Source organism: Callospermophilus lateralis, chromosome 19 (assembly GCF_048772815.1).
Source record: "Callospermophilus lateralis isolate mCalLat2 chromosome 19, mCalLat2.hap1, whole genome shotgun sequence".
In the NCBI taxonomy this organism is placed as follows: domain Eukaryota; kingdom Metazoa; phylum Chordata; class Mammalia; order Rodentia; family Sciuridae; genus Callospermophilus; species Callospermophilus lateralis.
In genome coordinates, this window is record NC_135323.1 from 7,268,726 (window position 1) to 7,284,338 (window position 15,613).

Sequence of the window (15,613 nt, forward strand, 5' to 3'; positions counted from 1 at the left end):
GAGCGGTCGGTGGCGGCGGCGGCGGCGGCAGCCGGTGACGGCGGCGGGCGGCCATGGCGAAGGCGGAGGCCGGCGGCGACGACGCCCGCTGCGTACTGCTGAGCGCCGAGCGGGCCCAGGCGCTGCTGGCCGACGTGGACACGCTGCTGTTCGACTGCGACGGCGTGCTGTGGCGCGGCGAGACAGCCGTGCCTGGCGCGCCCGAGACCCTGAGGGCGCTGCGGGCCCGCGGCAAGCGCCTGGGCTTCATCACCAACAACAGCAGCAAGACGCGCGCGGCCTACGCCGAGAAGCTGCAGCGTCTGGGCTTCGGGGGCCCGGCGGGGCCCGGCGCGGGCCTGGAGGTCTTCGGCACGGCCTACTGCACCGCGCTCTACCTGCGCCAGCGCTTGGCCGGCGCGCCGGCCCCGAAGGCCTACGTGCTGGGCAGCCCGGCCCTGGCCGCGGAGCTGGAGGCCGTGGGCGTCGCCAGCGTGGGCGTGGGGCCCGAGCCGCTGCGGGGCGACAGCCCAGCCGACTGGCTAGCCGAGCCGCTGGAGGCGGACGTGGGCGCTGTGGTGGTGGGCTTCGACCCGCACTTCAGCTACATGAAGCTCACCAAGGCTGTGCGCTATCTGCAGCAGCCCGGCTGCCTGCTTGTGGGCACCAACATGGACAACCGGCTACCCCTGGAGAAAGGCCACTTCATCGCGGGTCCGTGCGCCCCGGGGCGGGAGGCCAGAGGGCGGGCTGCGGCCCCTCTCCGCCCTCTGATCCCTTGGCCCCTTCCCTCCTTCTGCCCCGTAGGTACCGGCTGTCTTGTTCGAGCGGTGGAGATGGCCGCCCAACGTCAGGCCGACATCATTGGGAAGCCCAGTCGCTTCATCTTCGACTGCGTGTCCCAGGAGTACGGCATCAACCCGGAACGCACCGTCATGGTGGGGGACCGTCTGGACACAGACATCCTCCTGGGCGTCACCTGTGGCTTGAAGACCATCCTGACCCTGACTGGAGTCTCTACACTCGAGGATGTGAAGAGTAATCAGGAAAGTGACTGCATGTCTAAGAAGAAAATGGTCCCTGACTTCTATGTTGACAGCATAGCCGACCTCTTGCCCGCCCTTCAAGGTTAAAGATTTAGTGTCTTTAATCTCCAGAATAAAAAAAGAAATTCAAAGTCACTTAACCAAATCAATAGGTGGAGCTTAGGCATCCACTCATGGAGGTGACCACAGAGTGTAATTGGAGTTAAGCAAAAGTGTTTGTTAGTTTTGTAAGTAAATATTCCGGGGGCAATGTTGTTTACAGATGCTTATATTTTAAGATGCACTTTTAAATCTTTGAGGGCATTGTGGGGATAAGTCCTGGGCCTTGGATGTGTTGGCAAGGGCAGGCATAGCATCTGTCCAGGATTCAGGTAACTTCAGGCCCTGCTGATAATAATGAGGCAGGTCTAGGAGTGTGTCATGTATTTGACAGAAAATTTTATTCAGGGATTAAGCCCCCTTGAAGGGCAGAGGGGCAATGGGGCTGATTATTGTGACTGTTGTGAAACATTTGTACAGAACAGACCAGGCTTCTAACCCCCACCCTGCATGGTCATGCAGCAGAGGAGCAGCTGCTGTGTCCCAGCTCCTCACCTGCAAGGCGGGAATGGAGGAAGGGGCTACTCCCAAGTGGTGTCACCCTGTGTTTGAGGTGTGGGGTGTTGCCCTTACCACCCTCCACTCTCCCCTGCTTCCTTGAAAACCACTTTGATGTCACAATTGTCTGTTCCATTTCAAATGCTCAGGGCTGCGGCTCCTCATATACAGCTGCCCAGTTCTGTAAAATCAGCCCAGCTAAACCTCAGCTATCTCAAGTGTGCATTTAAACCCAGGTGACTCAGACTGAGTGCATTGTCGGCTGAGGGGCCAAGTGGGCATAGATGCCTTTGCTGCAGTCTGGGCTGCTATACAGGGAGCTCAGAGCAGCATTGGTACCAAAAATAACAATTTTTTTCAACTTGTGAACAACTTTGTCAAGTAGTAAATTTAATCTTTAAATGTATAATAGCTATGCTCTATCTCATAGAGAAAATCCCACTGAAGGCTGCATGCCCTGCAAGCAGCAGCACAGCTAAAGGCATGTGCTACTCAAGGACTGCCTGTTATCTGGGGCACCCTCTTGGTGGGGAAGGAGAGAGGTCTCTAAGAATAGGAATTTCTTTTACAAAGCATCCAGTCTTTTCCTATCCTCCTGTCTCCTGGGTTTGGGTGGGGGTTAGATATCAGTAGCCCATGAGACCACCTCTCTTGGCCCTGGACTCCTTTGTTGATGGCCAGTGGGAGAATTGGCAGAGCCTACCAGCCAGCCAGGGGTTCTTGACAAGGGCTCTGGCCTTTTCTGTCTGTTCTCTGGGTTTGCTGACCTTTAGCAGCCTGCTGAGTAGACTCGGCAGCATTTGCAGGGCAGAGCTGGGAAGCTGTTCCTTTCTGCTGACTCCTTCCTGGTGCCTTGCCCTGCACCCAGTGGCTTCTCTCCCAGCCTTGTGGTCATGGTACTCCTTAATCTGTTCACCAAGTTCTCAGAGCAATAAAGGGTATTCCATCCCTGCAGCTGGTCCTGGCCAAGGTGGTTGGGCTGGGGCCATGCCACAAGGCAACGGGAGGGCAGCCATGCCTGTAAGATTGGTGGTGCTGACGTTGGCTCTGCAAGGTTGACTCAAGGTGGGTCTGGATATTGAGCAGGCCTGTCAGGGCATTGTCACCCACACCAGGAGCACGTGGCAGGTGCAGCAGCCAGCAATTCCTCCCACTTCTGGGAGCCTGTGTGCACCCCATCTCTGGCTCCTTGCACTGTGTGAACCCAAATGCACATTAAACTCTCAAACCCATGCTGACTGGGTCTTCCTTCCTTTCACCTGTGTAGCAACACCAAGGTGGCCGGTGGCCGCTATCTAGCTGCAGGTGGGGGGCAGGATGGGAGGTCTGAAAGGAAAAGGCCAGTCTGGGATTCCAATTCCAGAGCCTTCCAGAGCTGGAACATTGAGCACTGCAGATTCACCCCATTTCAGGCCTGTTACAGAGTAGGTTCTGAGGATCAGGAAAAGCAGGGTACAAAACCAGAGCAGGATAGGGTCAAAGGGTGAAACTGGGAAAAGCACACACAACTAAGTTACCAAGCATCAGATGGCTGAAGAGAGACCAGGACTAGGGCAGTGAGCAGAACAGAGTTGGAAATAAGCCACCCTGGGGCACACACCCGACCTAAACATCCTTGGCAGGTGGGAAACTCCATGAGGCCGCCAGTTGGTGACCCAGCCTGGAACTCTTGCGTTCCAGGCACGTACTCTAAAGGATGCCCAAAGCCCTGAGTGATATTGGAGGGGGCTGGGAAGCTGCTGGTAGGCACCAGGAGGGGAGGGAAGCAGTGCCCATCTGTATACTAGTGACAATGAATAGGCAACAGTCTATTTGTTGAACAGTTTGTATTTAATGATGGCTCCCTGGGTGCCAGGGACCATGCCCACCTCTGGGAGTCTGCAGGTAACTGAACTGGAAACAGACTAAGACACATCAAATCTGTTCCAACCAGACAGAATCATTTGGCTGGGCCTGGGCTGCCTGCAATGAATCAGCTGGACTAGATTCCCACTGAAGCCTGCAGACCTCATATTGTTCTGTTGGTACAAGATAGGTGTCAAGAGCCAGGCCTGATGACTGGCATCCTCAGTGGGAGAGGGGGCTGTCCTAGCTCTGACCTCGACATCAGATACTGAGCTGGGGAGGAGGCAGTTGTTTGGCTCATCAGAGTCATCCTGAGGTTTTCCGGGCCAACTCCTCCAAGGGGCTGCAAACAATCAGTGCATTGTCAGCAGGGGCTGCAGCATGGAGCAAGGAAGCAGCCACACAGAGAGCCCCAGGCCTGGGCCTACAGAGGTGAGTACCTCTATCATTCTTGGGACAAAAACCTGGGGCTGTCCAGGGCAGGGGACAGGGGACACCACCTACCCCACCTTATCCCCTCTTTTCCCTAAGCAAACCTGCTCCCTGGTCTCTAACTCAGTAGCCTCACTGACTGCAGTATGCCCCCAGGTGAAGACCAAGCCCTGCCACTGGGGCTGGAGAACTACAAGCCTGCTGTTATTGCTGCTGGCACTGGCTACTGCAGGGGCTGTGGCCGGAGGGCTTCTTGGGTTTGCTCATAGCCCTTCCAAGGTGAGCCCCACCTGAGGCCCAGGGATATGGGCAGTGGGAAGGGGTCAGGGAGGTTGGTCTTCCAGTGGAGCCAGGACCCAAAGTAGGCCCTAATACTAATACTGGCCTTAAAGCAGAGTACCAGAGGGTGGACAGGCCCATTCACATGATGTTGAAATGCTGCAGCCCAGGGATAGGGGCTTATGGGGCTGCTCAGCCTGCCCAGCTGAACTCCCACTTCCCATTCTCAGCCATTGCTGCAGATGCTCCGGCTGACCTTCCCAAGCCCTCAAGTGCCCTGGTCCAATCAAACCACCATCGTGGACATGGCCCAGAATATGGCAACCATTATAGTGACTCCACCTCAGAGCAACCGCAGCTGGGCAGTGCTGTTCGACGGGCAGAGCGTGAGTGGGTGGGGAGGGGATCAATCCACAGGTGCTGGGGTGGCCCTGCCTCACCCACCTGCCTCCCCAGGGCTGCATCTGTTACCGCCCTGCAGAGCACCAGGCCTGCTTTCTCCGCCTGATGGAGGCCCGAGATCGGGAAACCCTGCAGCTGCTGATGAACACCTCCAGGGTGAGCATGGTTCCACCACCAGGCCAGGGGCCAGACAAAGGGTCCTGTGTGCGGCCCAGTTGGGGCTCTGGTTTCAGGGAAACAGAAAGCTCTATCTTCCCTTAGCTGAGGCTGCTGACAAAAGTAGAAGGTGGGGCTGGCAGGTGGGTGTGGGATGTGAGTACCTGCCCAGCCAGGAGGAGGGAAACCCCCATGCCATAGCCCACCACAGCCTTTCTGCAGGCCCAAGGGTCTCTCAGCCAAGGTCATGACACCCACCATGCCCAGGAGCTGCTGGCAGTGCTTGGGAGCCACACTGTGGATCCTGCCCAGGTGGGGGCTTCAGTGCAGCACCTTTGTGCAAAGACCCCCATCTACTGGGCCCGTCAAGCTGAGGGTGAGTTGGGGCAGGATGTGTGGAGGGGCTGTGTGGCTCCTGCAGAACAATCTACAGAACTGCGTAGGAGTGCTTTGGAAATTCATGAGTCTCCCTCCCACCCAGGGCCCCAGAGGCAGCGGCTGATCTATCTCTGCATTGACATCTGCTTCCCAAGCAACATCTGTGTGTCTGTCTGCTTTTATTACCTCCCAGACTAAGCCCTCTGCCTGGCCCAGCCTGGCCACTGCCCCATGGACTACCCATGGTCCCACAGGCTAGTTAAGTTGGCTATGTCACCAGCACCTGGAGGGCGCAGCTGCTGACAGGGACTAATAAACAATTCCACCTGGCCATGGTGGTGGTCTCTGGGTCCTTGGGCCCTGAACAGGGGCAGAAAGGAGAATGAGGGGGAGGAGGAACATGACTTGGCAGGTGGGCACCAGCTTGGGTCCTCTCAGAAACTCTAAACCCCATAAGTCCCACATCCCGGAAGGGAGTGCAGGCTCTCCCAGCCCAGACATGTACATCCTGAGTCAATGGGCAATTGGGGGCAGGCCTGGCAAGAGGGAGGGGTAGCCCAGTCAGTCCAGCTAGCATGGTGGGCAAAGGCTGGTCTCAGAGTTTCACTCTGACCTGAGTAGTATACAGGTCCAACAAGCTACAGCCACTGCACCAGGCAGTCCCAGCTGCCCAGTTGCTGCCTGTGATCCTGAGGGGCAAGGGCTAGCCAAGCACACTGTCATTGAACGCCAAACAGACGACAGCTTTCTGGTGGCCACCATACTCTCTCTTAATCTCTCCAGTCTCCACACACCAGAGCCGGGCCAGGTTGTCAGAGGAAGCTGCAAGGAGGGATTAGGCAAAAGCTCAGAGCCAGGACAGCTTAAGGCAGAGAAGCAGCAGCAGCTGTCATGAGCCACTCTGGAGGTCAAAGCAGGAAGGCAAGGCTCACCTGTAACAATGTACTGAGAGTCCCCTGAGAAGGCACAGCCCCACATCCAACCTCGAGATGACTCCCCAGGATTGCTGCTCTTGATGCTGAGCTCTGTCATCAGGGAGAAATTGGATGTCCTCCAAATCTTGCATGTCTGGTCAGCTGAGCAGGTGGCAAGGAGCCTAGGATGGGTTCAGAGTATGGGGTGTCATACAATAGCCATCCCCACCTGAACCCCCTGCCATGCATTAGGCAGGATCCATCATTCGCCCAGTCGCAGGCAGATCCCCTCCTGGGTTACCAGGTCCTATACGCACGTGGAATCAGGGCTAAAGCGGCACTGCAGGGCATAGCGTGTATGAGCTGGTATCTTGGTCTTGGGGATAAGCTGGGTCACTTCATCACCAATGCCCCCTGTCAGATTCCAGACGTAACAGTTTCCCTATAGGGCAAGAAGGAAGTCACTTGAAACCCTGAGTCTCAGAGAACGCTCTGAGGGCTAGACCTGAACCCAAGATCCACCAACACTAGGGATCAACATACACAAGAGTCCTGGGCCAGGGCGTGCAGACTGGCACTTTGAGTCCTTCCTATACGAGGCCCCTGGGAAGACTGACCTCAAACAAGGGCCATGTCCAGCCAGCCAAGTGTAGGAGGCCACGCTGGCCAAGGACTCACATACACCTTGGCTGCTGGCCAGTGGAGCTATGCAGAAGGAAAGGAGAAGAAAGAACTCAGAGTGCCTCAGGCCAAGGCTGTGAGGAGGGAGGACTGGGGCATGGACAAGTGAGGCACTGGAATCTAAGTGAAGTGAAGGGAGAAAAATGTAATTGGAGAGCAAAAACCGAACCTCAGAATTCCACTGGCTTTTGGGAGGAGTAGGGGCTTCTGGGATCTAGCTGAGGGAGATGGATCAGGGGATGGGGCCTAAGGAACACCAGGGAATGAATCCATCTGCAGGGGATAGGTGGCTGGGTGCTGAGCTGCCCCTGCCTCTGCATTCCCCTCAAGGACTCACAGTGCTATTGACTGCTGCCATGTAGCTAGCATCAGGGTCAATGTGGGCAGATGTGATGGAGACCTCAGGTTCAGGGATCAGCTGCTCATTGTGATCTGTTTTCAGATCCCAGATGTGGATAGCACCGCTCTGGTCACCCACGATGAGCTCTGCCTGGGGGTGCAGGGGAAGTGAGGTGTGGCAGGACCGTTACTGTTCCCAGACCCATGAGTAATCACCCCTCACCTGGTTGGGATGCAGGCACACACAGTTAATGGGTGCATTCACCTGGAAGATCCGCTGGCACTGCAGGTTCCGAGACCTGTGGAGATGAGGTTACACACTGTCTCTGGTGGATGCTGTTGGTACCCCACCAGATGCCCTCTCTTGTCGCCCTGCTGATGGAAGCTACCTTATAGGAACACTTATGAGGTTCGGTCCTTCACTCCAGGCAGTAGCCTGACACCAGTGACTGACAAGGGGAATGAAAGCCTGTCCCCTTGCCTCAAGGCAGAGCTAGTTCTTGGATGCAATTCCCTCCAACCTGCTTTTCTCCTTCCCTCCATAAACCACCCACACAAAGCCCCCCTGGATTAGCCTCTTCTTGGAGAGAATCTACCCAAAGATGGTCCCTTGGCCTGCCCCCCCTCACCCTTGGATAGTGGGCCCCTCCTGCCCAACACCCGACACCTGAGATCCCAGATTCGGGCTGTACAGTCCTCCCCGCCTGTGTACATCCAGCGGCCGTCCTCATGAAAGCCCACAGATGCTATGTTCTTATTGACTCCGTCATAGCTGATGATGGGATTGGGGTTATTGGAGTTGAGATCATACATGCGGATGTGCTGGTAACCTAAGGACACAGGCTCAACTGAAGAACGGTTATGCCCAGGTTGACCTGCTAGAGGTCAGGGATCAGAGGTCAAGAGTCACAGTTACCTGCAGCAGCAATCATGCTGCGATCTGGGGTGATCTCCAATGCATTCACCTGCTGTGTGTGTTAAGGAGGATGATGGGAAGGGAACCCTGAGACTAGGGGTCCTCCAAGGCCTCCACCACCTGGCTTGGGCTGCTGCCTACTTCCCACCCCAAGCCATCAACCCCACCTGGTTATCCAGCCCAGCACCATCCCGCCCACCACCCAGGTGGAGGATACGGAGTCCTGGTGCTGCACAGTGCGAGTGCAGATTCCACTGTGGGCCTGCCAGAACCGCACAGTGTGGTCATAGCCCGCGGTAGCCAAAATGACTGGGTCACTGCCCACTGTGCCTGGGGATGTGTTCATGGTGCAGGTGCTGGGAAGAATATAGCCTGTACAGGGACGAAGAGCTGATGGGCAAGGAGCAAAGTTCAGAGCATCTGGAGGGGAGAAAAATAGTATTTAGGGGATGCCCTCTGCGTCCACACGGAGCTCAGAGATATGTATTAATCTGACTTTAAAGACCGGGAAACTGGCTCATACAGGTTCTGGGACGCGCACAGCAGGCGAGAGACCATCGGGGACGACAAGCAGTCTGCGGTCGGCAGGGGGCAGTCACGCGGGGCACCTCTGCCGCAGGGGCGGGCCGCGCACGCGCAGGCGGCGGGAGTCTAAGAAACCCGAGCGCTACGGCTGCGCATGCGTAGCTGGTCGATGGCTAGACCTGATGGGAGGGGGCGTTGGCCGTCTGGACCCTCGAGATCCCCTAGACTCCGCCGACTGTCTTGCCTTCCTTCTGCTGGCCAGCTTCCCCCGATTGCGCCCTCCTAGCCACCCATAAGCCGATTCCCGGCCCTCGTCCCACGGCCTCCGTACCTTACACGCACTCCGCATTCTACCGTAGTCCAGGACGGTGAGGGGAGCGGGAGCGAGTCGATAGAGGCCGGGGAGGAGCGTAGAGATATCGATGAATCTTCAGGGCGAGACCATGGGCTCGATAGGGGGAGAGGACGAGACCAAAGTACTGGGGCGGGGACTCCAAGAAAACCTAGGGGCGGAGCAGATGCTAGTCGTGGCTCGGACCTCAGGCTCACTCGGCACCCAGCCCCCCTGGCGCGGCTGCCCATTTTCAGGCTTGGGCCCCAGGCAGTGTCATGCCATCCCCTTGTCCTCCCCGACCCACTGCTCTACCATGACAGGCTGGGATTGCCAGGCAAATTACAGAACTTGAATTTCAGACAAGCAACAAATAACTTTTTATTGTAAATATATCCCAAACACTGAGTGGGATACAGTTATACCAAAAACTTACTTGCTTATACAAACTCAAATGTGACTGGTTATTCTGTAGTTTAATTTGCTAGATCTGGCAGCCCTAGTCCAGGATCTTTCAAACCTATCCAGCCCCATTCTGAGTCTTGGTGCACCTAGCTCAGCCCAGGGATCCCTTTACAATTCTAGACCCTCATACCTGCTTTTCCATTCCATCCTTCTGAACCCAAGCACGTGGCCTCAGCCCTTGAAACAGGCTCCCTAGGGTTTCTTACCACCACACTTGTGGACTTGGCTGCAACCCCCTTTTCCTGTGCCCACAGAGCAGGTGGATCTGGCCTCTTGACTGATACCAAGTCCCTGGCACATCCACCCAGACTCTGGGTCCCAGGAACCCTCCTTTCTAATACCATGCCCACCTCTACTTTCTAGCCTCTAGTCTTTTAAGAAACCCCACATCCTCTCCTTATATTTGCTATTCTCCCCTTTAAAGAACTGTCCTCACCTCTTGCTAGCTCCACTTCCCTGCCCCAGCTCATTCCCCAACTTTACCTCCAGCTCGCCAATGAAAATTCTTCAAGGTCAGCAGCCATTACACTTTGCCAAGTCCAATGGATACTTTTTCTCCCACTTTCTGACACATCTGTATAGTGGTTTACAGCATCACGCCTGAAAATCTTCCATTTCCTTGCTTAGTGTCCTGGCACCAGATCTTTCTCTGCCTTCCTGCAGAGACTAATACCCTCCAGAAATCTATCTGCAACACAAAATTCCTGGGGGCTCACAGCCACGAGCTCCATGGCTTCCAATGCCATCCTTTCTTTGGGGGTCTTTCCATCCTGTCTCCAGTCCTAGCAGCTTCTGGAGCCTCAGCCCTTGAAACACATTAAGCTCTCTGTTAAACGTGGCCCCTTGTCAGGTGCAGTTGCACACATACAATCCCAGTGACTCACGAGGCTGAGGCAGAGAGATTGCAAATTCAAGGCCAGCCTGGGCAGCCCTGACTCAAAATAAGAAAGGCTGCAGATGTGGCTCAGTGGCAAAAGTGCCCCTGGTTCAATCCCCAGTACCAATGAATAAATAAAAAAACACAGCTCCTCATAAGCCACACAGAGGACATCACCTTCCATGGCCAAGGCAATTCCTTGCTGTCTGCCCTTCCATGAACAGTGCCCACTTGTGTTACAGCTGGGTGCGATCTGGACACATCACCCTCCCTCTCTCTTCCCTTCAACCACTGTTTTTTTTTTTTTGTTTGTTTCTTTGTTTGTTTTGTTTTGTTTTTGTTTTTCCCCCAGTACAGGAGATTGTACCCAGGGCCTTGTTAAAGCTAACCAAGTGCTCTACTACTGAGTGACATCCCAGCCCTTTGTTTTATTTTATTTTGAGACAGGGTCTCACTAAGTGACCCAGGCTGGCCTTGAACTTGCAGTCTTCCTGCCTCAGCCTCACAAGTAGCTGGGATTACAGGCATGTGCCACCATGCCTCATTCAGCTCCTGGTTTCACCTCCTACTGATCTCTGTCCTCTTCCGATGCTCTGCTTTGCCCCCATGCCCCCGCATAACAGCTTCCTCAGTCCACACACCCACATTTTAAAAAATTCTTTTAGTTGTAGATAGACACCATATTTATTTTACTTACTTATTTTCTTTTTTTAAAACTTTTTTTTTAATTTTTAATATTTATTTTTCAGTTTTTGGCAGACACAACATCTTTGTTTGTATGTGGTGCTGAGGATCGAACCCGGGCCGCAAGCATGCCAGGCGAGCATGCTACCGCTTGAGCCACATCCCCAGCCCCGATACTTATTTTCATGTGGTGCTGAGGATCTAACCCAATGCCTCACATGTGCTAAGCAAGAGCTCTACTACTGAGCTATACCACCAGCCCCTACCTTTTTTTTTTTTTTTTTTGGGTACCAGGGATTAAACCCAGAGATACTTAGCACAAAGCCACATCCCCAGCCTTTTTCATTTTTTTTTTTATTTTGAGACATGGTCTTGCTAAGTTGCTTAGGGCATCACTAAGTTGCTGAGGCTGGCTTTGAACTTACAGGTATGGGCCACAGCCACAGTGCCCGGCCATTCAACCACTCTGCATTCTAGAGTGGTCTTTTACAAACCAATCTGGCCTTACCACCCCACAGGGCTTTCAGGGGTCCCTGGTACCCTGCAGGCTCTTGGACCTGGCTCCTGCCTACCCTGTGGCTTCCTGGTCTCTCCTCCCAATAGGTCACAAAACAACAGGCTCTCACTTGCATCCTGTGCCTGCACCTAGGATGTTCTTACCTCTAAACCTTTACCCGCCAATTCTTCAACTTTGGCACCTTTACCTGTACTTTGAGGGTTTGTTGTATGTGGGACTTTGTGCTGGGTATTTCTGTTTTAATTGGTGTGAAATTCACATAGCAAAAATTAATCATTTCAGCTGGGCGCAATGGACCCGCCTATAAGCCCAGCGACTTGGGAGGCTGAGATAGGAGGATCACGAGTTCAAAGCCAGCCTCAGCAAAAGCAAGGTGCTAAGCAACTCAGTGAGACCCTGTCTCTAAATAAAATAGAAAATAGGGCGGAGTGACCCTGAGTTCAATCCCCATACCAAAAAAGAAATTAACCATTTGAAGTGAACAATTCAGGGGCTGGGGTTGTGGCTCAGTGGTAGAGCACTTGCCTCAAGTATGAGGCACTGGGTTTGATTCTCAGCACCACGTATTAATAAATGAATAATATAAAGATCCATCAACAACCAAAAAAATATTTTAAAATAAATAAATAAATATAGTAAACAGTTTAGTCAGGCACAGTAACGCGTGCCTGCCATCCTAACTACTCAGAAGGCTGAGGCTGGAGGAGTTTGAAACCAGCCTGGGCAGCAGGGCAAGACTCAGGGGCTGGGGCTAGGGCTGGGGCTCAGCAGTAGTGCACTTGTCTGGCATGTGTGAGGCAATGGATTCAATTCTCAGCACCATATATAAATATATAAAATAAAAGTCTATCAGTAACTAAAAATATATTCTTTTTTTAAGTGAGAGAGAGAGAGAATTTTAATATTTATTTTTTAGTTTTTGGCGGACACAACATCTTTGTTTGCATGTGGTGCTGAGGATCGACCCCGGGCCACATGCATGCCAGGCGAGCGCGCTACCGCTTGAGCCACATCCCCAGCCCCCTAAAAAAGTATTCTTAAAAAAAAAGTGGAGAGAAGGGCTGAGGCTGGGGCTCAGCTCACCTAACCCGGCTCAGCTCTGGGTTCGATCCTCAGCACCACATAAAAATAAATAAATAAATAAAGGTATTTTGGTCCAATACAACTAAAAAAAAAAATTAAAAAAAAAAGAATTTTTTAAAAATGGAGAGAGCAGGGTTGGGGCTGTGGCTCAACGGTAGAGAGCTCGTCTAGCACGTTCGAGGCCCTGGGTTTGATCCTCAGCACCACATAAAAATAAAATAAAGATATTGTGTCAACTACAACTAAAAAATATTTTTAAAAAAATGGAGCGAGCAAGGCACAGTGGCATATGCCTATAATCCGGGTGGCTCAGGAGACTGAGACAGGAGGATTGTGAGTTCAAAGCCAGCCTCAGCAACAGTGAGGTGCTAAGCAGCTCAGTGAGACCCTGTCTCTATGTAAAATACAAAATAGGGCTGGGGATGTGGCTCAGTGGCTGAGTGCCCCTGAGTTCAATCTTGGTATCCCTCCCCAAAAATCTGAGAGGGTGTCAGAGTTTTAAATAAATAAATAAATAAAGCAAGACTATTCAGTGATTTAGTCTGCTAACAACATTGTGCAACCACCACTCCCATCATCCCCAAAGGAGAACTACACCTACAAAGCACCCCAAACCCAGCCCCTGGCAATCCTAATCCACTTTCTTTCTCTCTGAATTTGTCTATTCTACACATTTCACATCAATGGAATCATGCAACTGTGGCCTTTCACAGCTGGTTTCTCTCACTCAGCATGGTTTTCAAGGTTCATTCGTGTTGTATATTAGGGCTTCGTTCCTTTCTGTGGCTGAATAATATTCCATTGTGTGGATGGGCCACATTTTATTCATGTGGACACGTGGCGTATTCCCAAGAGTGTAATTGCTGGGTCATATGTTGACTCTATATTCAACTTTTTGAAGAACCACCAAAACTGTGATGAGTCTTTTATTTTTTTCCTTTGTGGTGTGTGTGTGTGTGTGTGTGCGTGCATGCATGTGCACGCACACACATGTGTATGGTGCTGGGGATGGAATCTGGGGTGCTCTACCACGGAGCTACATCCTCACCCCTTTTCAATTTTTATTTTGAGATTGACTTGTTAAATTGCTGAGGCTGGCCTTGAACTTGCAATCCTCCTGCTTTAGACCCTGAGTTGCTGAGATTACAGGAGTGGGTCACCTTACCAGCTCATGAAAAGTCTTTTAAGCACTAAGTATCAGGTCCTCATAATGACTCTCCAGAGGAGGATACACTCCCATTTGGAGAAAGAGAACTGGGAGTCAGAGATATAGAATTGCAGTTGAAAGCATATAGCTAGAACATGGTGGAGCCCAAGTTTCATCCAGATCCTGGCCAAAACCCATCCTGTCCAACCCAACTCTCCCCTGGCCAGGGAGATTGCTCCCCAGGCAGCCCTTCCACCTCATATGTCCTGCTCATCTTTCTCTTGAAGGAGAAATGACCTTCCCAGAGGCAGCTTCAGAGCAGGCTTGGGGGCAACATTGGGGAATAGCCACAATGGAGCCTAAGAGCAGAAGGAAGAAATGGGCTGAGGGAAAGTGTGGCCAGATGTATGTGGGTCCCCTTGATCCCAGGCCCTGAGCTGTTGCCTTTTCTGTGGGGCTCAGGGTGCAGCAGGGGGCTGAGGGCAAGGAAGGCTACAGGTGCCCTAACCCAGGAGTAGCTGACAGGGCCCCTAACCTGTCTGAGCAGCCCCAGCATCTCTGCTGGGCAGGAGTGAGGCCAGGGCACGTGGTCATTGAGCTTCTTGGGGTGTCAGGTACTAGCACAGCACTTTGCAGAGGTGGCGTCCACACAAATGACAGGAACTGTGCAGCTAGCACATGCTGCATGTTTCCTGCAGCCCATGGGGAAGGCATATTTGCCATCCCCCTTTTACACAACAAGCTAGGCAATAAGATTTTGGGTGGCAGGAGGGGCACCAGGGAAAAACCTGAGCAGGTACACAGCCAGGGGCACCGGCAGGAACTGCTCTGTGGCAGTCATGCATCCAGGAAGGAGGCCAGCTTCGGCTGCAGTGAAGCTGTCGCCAGCTCTCCCCTAGACTGAGCTTCAGCAGTTTTGCTGGCTCAGCGGCCCCTCCTCCCAGGATCCTCCTCAGAGGCCTGACTTCCTGGAGGACTGCCTGAGTCCCACACCTCTGCATCCTCGTCCCCCACCAGAGTGGCTGCCCGCCCTGCTGCCCTCATCCTTAGGCTTGGGGGACCCCAGGCAGGTGCACATCTCTGTTCCCATGTGGACCTTCCCATCAACCTGGGCTGCAGACAGAACTGCTGGCCCATTTTACAGAGGAAGCAGCTGAGGAACTGTCCAAGGTCACTGGCTAGCAGTATCTGACCTGGGGCTTCTGGACCCTTTCTGGGCTCTGCCTCACCTAGTAGGGGAAGGCTCTGGCTCTCCTCCTGCTACATGTCACCCTGTGGGGTTAGGAATCTGTGGGTCCTTGAGCAGTAGCCCACCTGGAACCCAGCTACCCCTTCTAGACCACACAAGAATGTACCATATACTTGGGGCTCTGGAATTCCCTGAAGCAAAGGCCTCAAGCCCACTCCCAGAATCTGTACAGCCCTCTTCCTCAGTCTGTCCTCCTGAAGGTGGGCCACATAACTGGGTGCTCAGGAATGCCTGTTTGTGGAGTGTGGGTAGCACTGGAGCTGGGTAGAGAGAGGAGTGGGCTGCAGGCAGGTACCAGTTCATGATCCAGAAGGAATCCAAGAATTCTGAATTCAAATTTAGATGAAGGTATATTTGTCAAGGTAGGAGAACAGAATATATTTTATTTAACATGTTTCTAGTGTGAGTTAAAATATTTAAAAATTCCGATATTCTGTGAGTGGGCCTGTGTTTGTTTGTGCCCCAGGCTCTGCAAATGTCAGGCATAAGGGTTTACCTTAACAAGCCCAAAACACAACAGTAAAAGTAATGATGATAGCTGTCTTCTAATCTGTATGTTGTATTATTTTTTTTTTTTTTTTGGTAGTGCTTTCTATATGCTAGGTACTGAACATACAAAGATGAATCACTTACAGTTGTTCCCCATGCGGCCAGGAAGGGATGCTTAAGAACTTCACACGAAGCATAGCAACCATTTGCTGAGCACTTACTGAGTTATCTGTGAACAGCTGTGTGGATAGCATCACAGTTAATCCTCAAGTAACCTAGAGA

At 52.9% G+C, this 15,613-nt stretch overlaps 3 protein-coding genes across 8 annotated transcripts; 2 read left to right on the plus strand and 1 right to left on the minus strand.

Annotated features, from left to right (window-relative positions):
* On the plus strand, window positions 1-2,031 carry Pgp (phosphoglycolate phosphatase). The gene is made up of 2 exons (XM_076841012.2): window positions 1-693; window positions 787-2,031. The coding sequence occupies exons 1-2, from the start codon at window positions 54-56 to the stop codon at window positions 1,110-1,112; spliced, it is 966 nt and encodes a 321-aa protein (XP_076697127.1). The 5' UTR covers window positions 1-53; the 3' UTR covers window positions 1,113-2,031.
* Window positions 2,032-2,131: 100 nt separating this feature from the next.
* Bricd5 (BRICHOS domain containing 5) lies at window positions 2,132-5,434 on the plus strand. 2 transcript variants are annotated; one of them, XM_076841015.2, is made up of 5 exons: window positions 2,132-4,178; window positions 4,409-4,564; window positions 4,635-4,736; window positions 4,959-5,112; window positions 5,218-5,434. In XM_076841015.2, exons 1-5 carry the CDS (start codon window positions 3,849-3,851, stop codon window positions 5,310-5,312), a joined length of 837 nt encoding a protein of 278 aa, XP_076697130.1. In that variant the 5' UTR covers window positions 2,132-3,848; the 3' UTR covers window positions 5,313-5,434. The 2 variants fall into 2 exon arrangements, with proteins under 2 accessions (XP_076697130.1, XP_076697128.1); XM_076841013.2 differs by having other exon boundaries at window positions 4,959-5,434.
* On the minus strand, window positions 3,434-8,888 carry Mlst8 (MTOR associated protein MLST8). 5 transcript variants are annotated; one of them, XM_076841009.2, is made up of 9 exons: window positions 8,821-8,888; window positions 8,182-8,384; window positions 7,965-8,013; window positions 7,716-7,878; window positions 7,272-7,347; window positions 7,047-7,199; window positions 6,346-6,470; window positions 6,047-6,210; window positions 3,434-3,810 (listed from the first exon to the last, which is right to left on the minus strand). In XM_076841009.2, the coding sequence occupies exons 2-9, from the start codon at window positions 8,308-8,310 to the stop codon at window positions 3,527-3,529; spliced, it is 1,143 nt and encodes a 380-aa protein (XP_076697124.1). In that variant the 5' UTR covers window positions 8,311-8,384; window positions 8,821-8,888; the 3' UTR covers window positions 3,434-3,526. The 5 variants fall into 5 exon arrangements, with proteins under 5 accessions (XP_076697124.1, XP_076697122.1, XP_076697123.1 ...); XM_076841007.2 differs by having other exon boundaries at window positions 7,965-8,016; XM_076841008.2 differs by having other exon boundaries at window positions 7,965-8,016; window positions 8,182-8,336; window positions 8,821-8,885.
* Window positions 8,889-15,613: the final 6,725 nt, after the last annotated feature.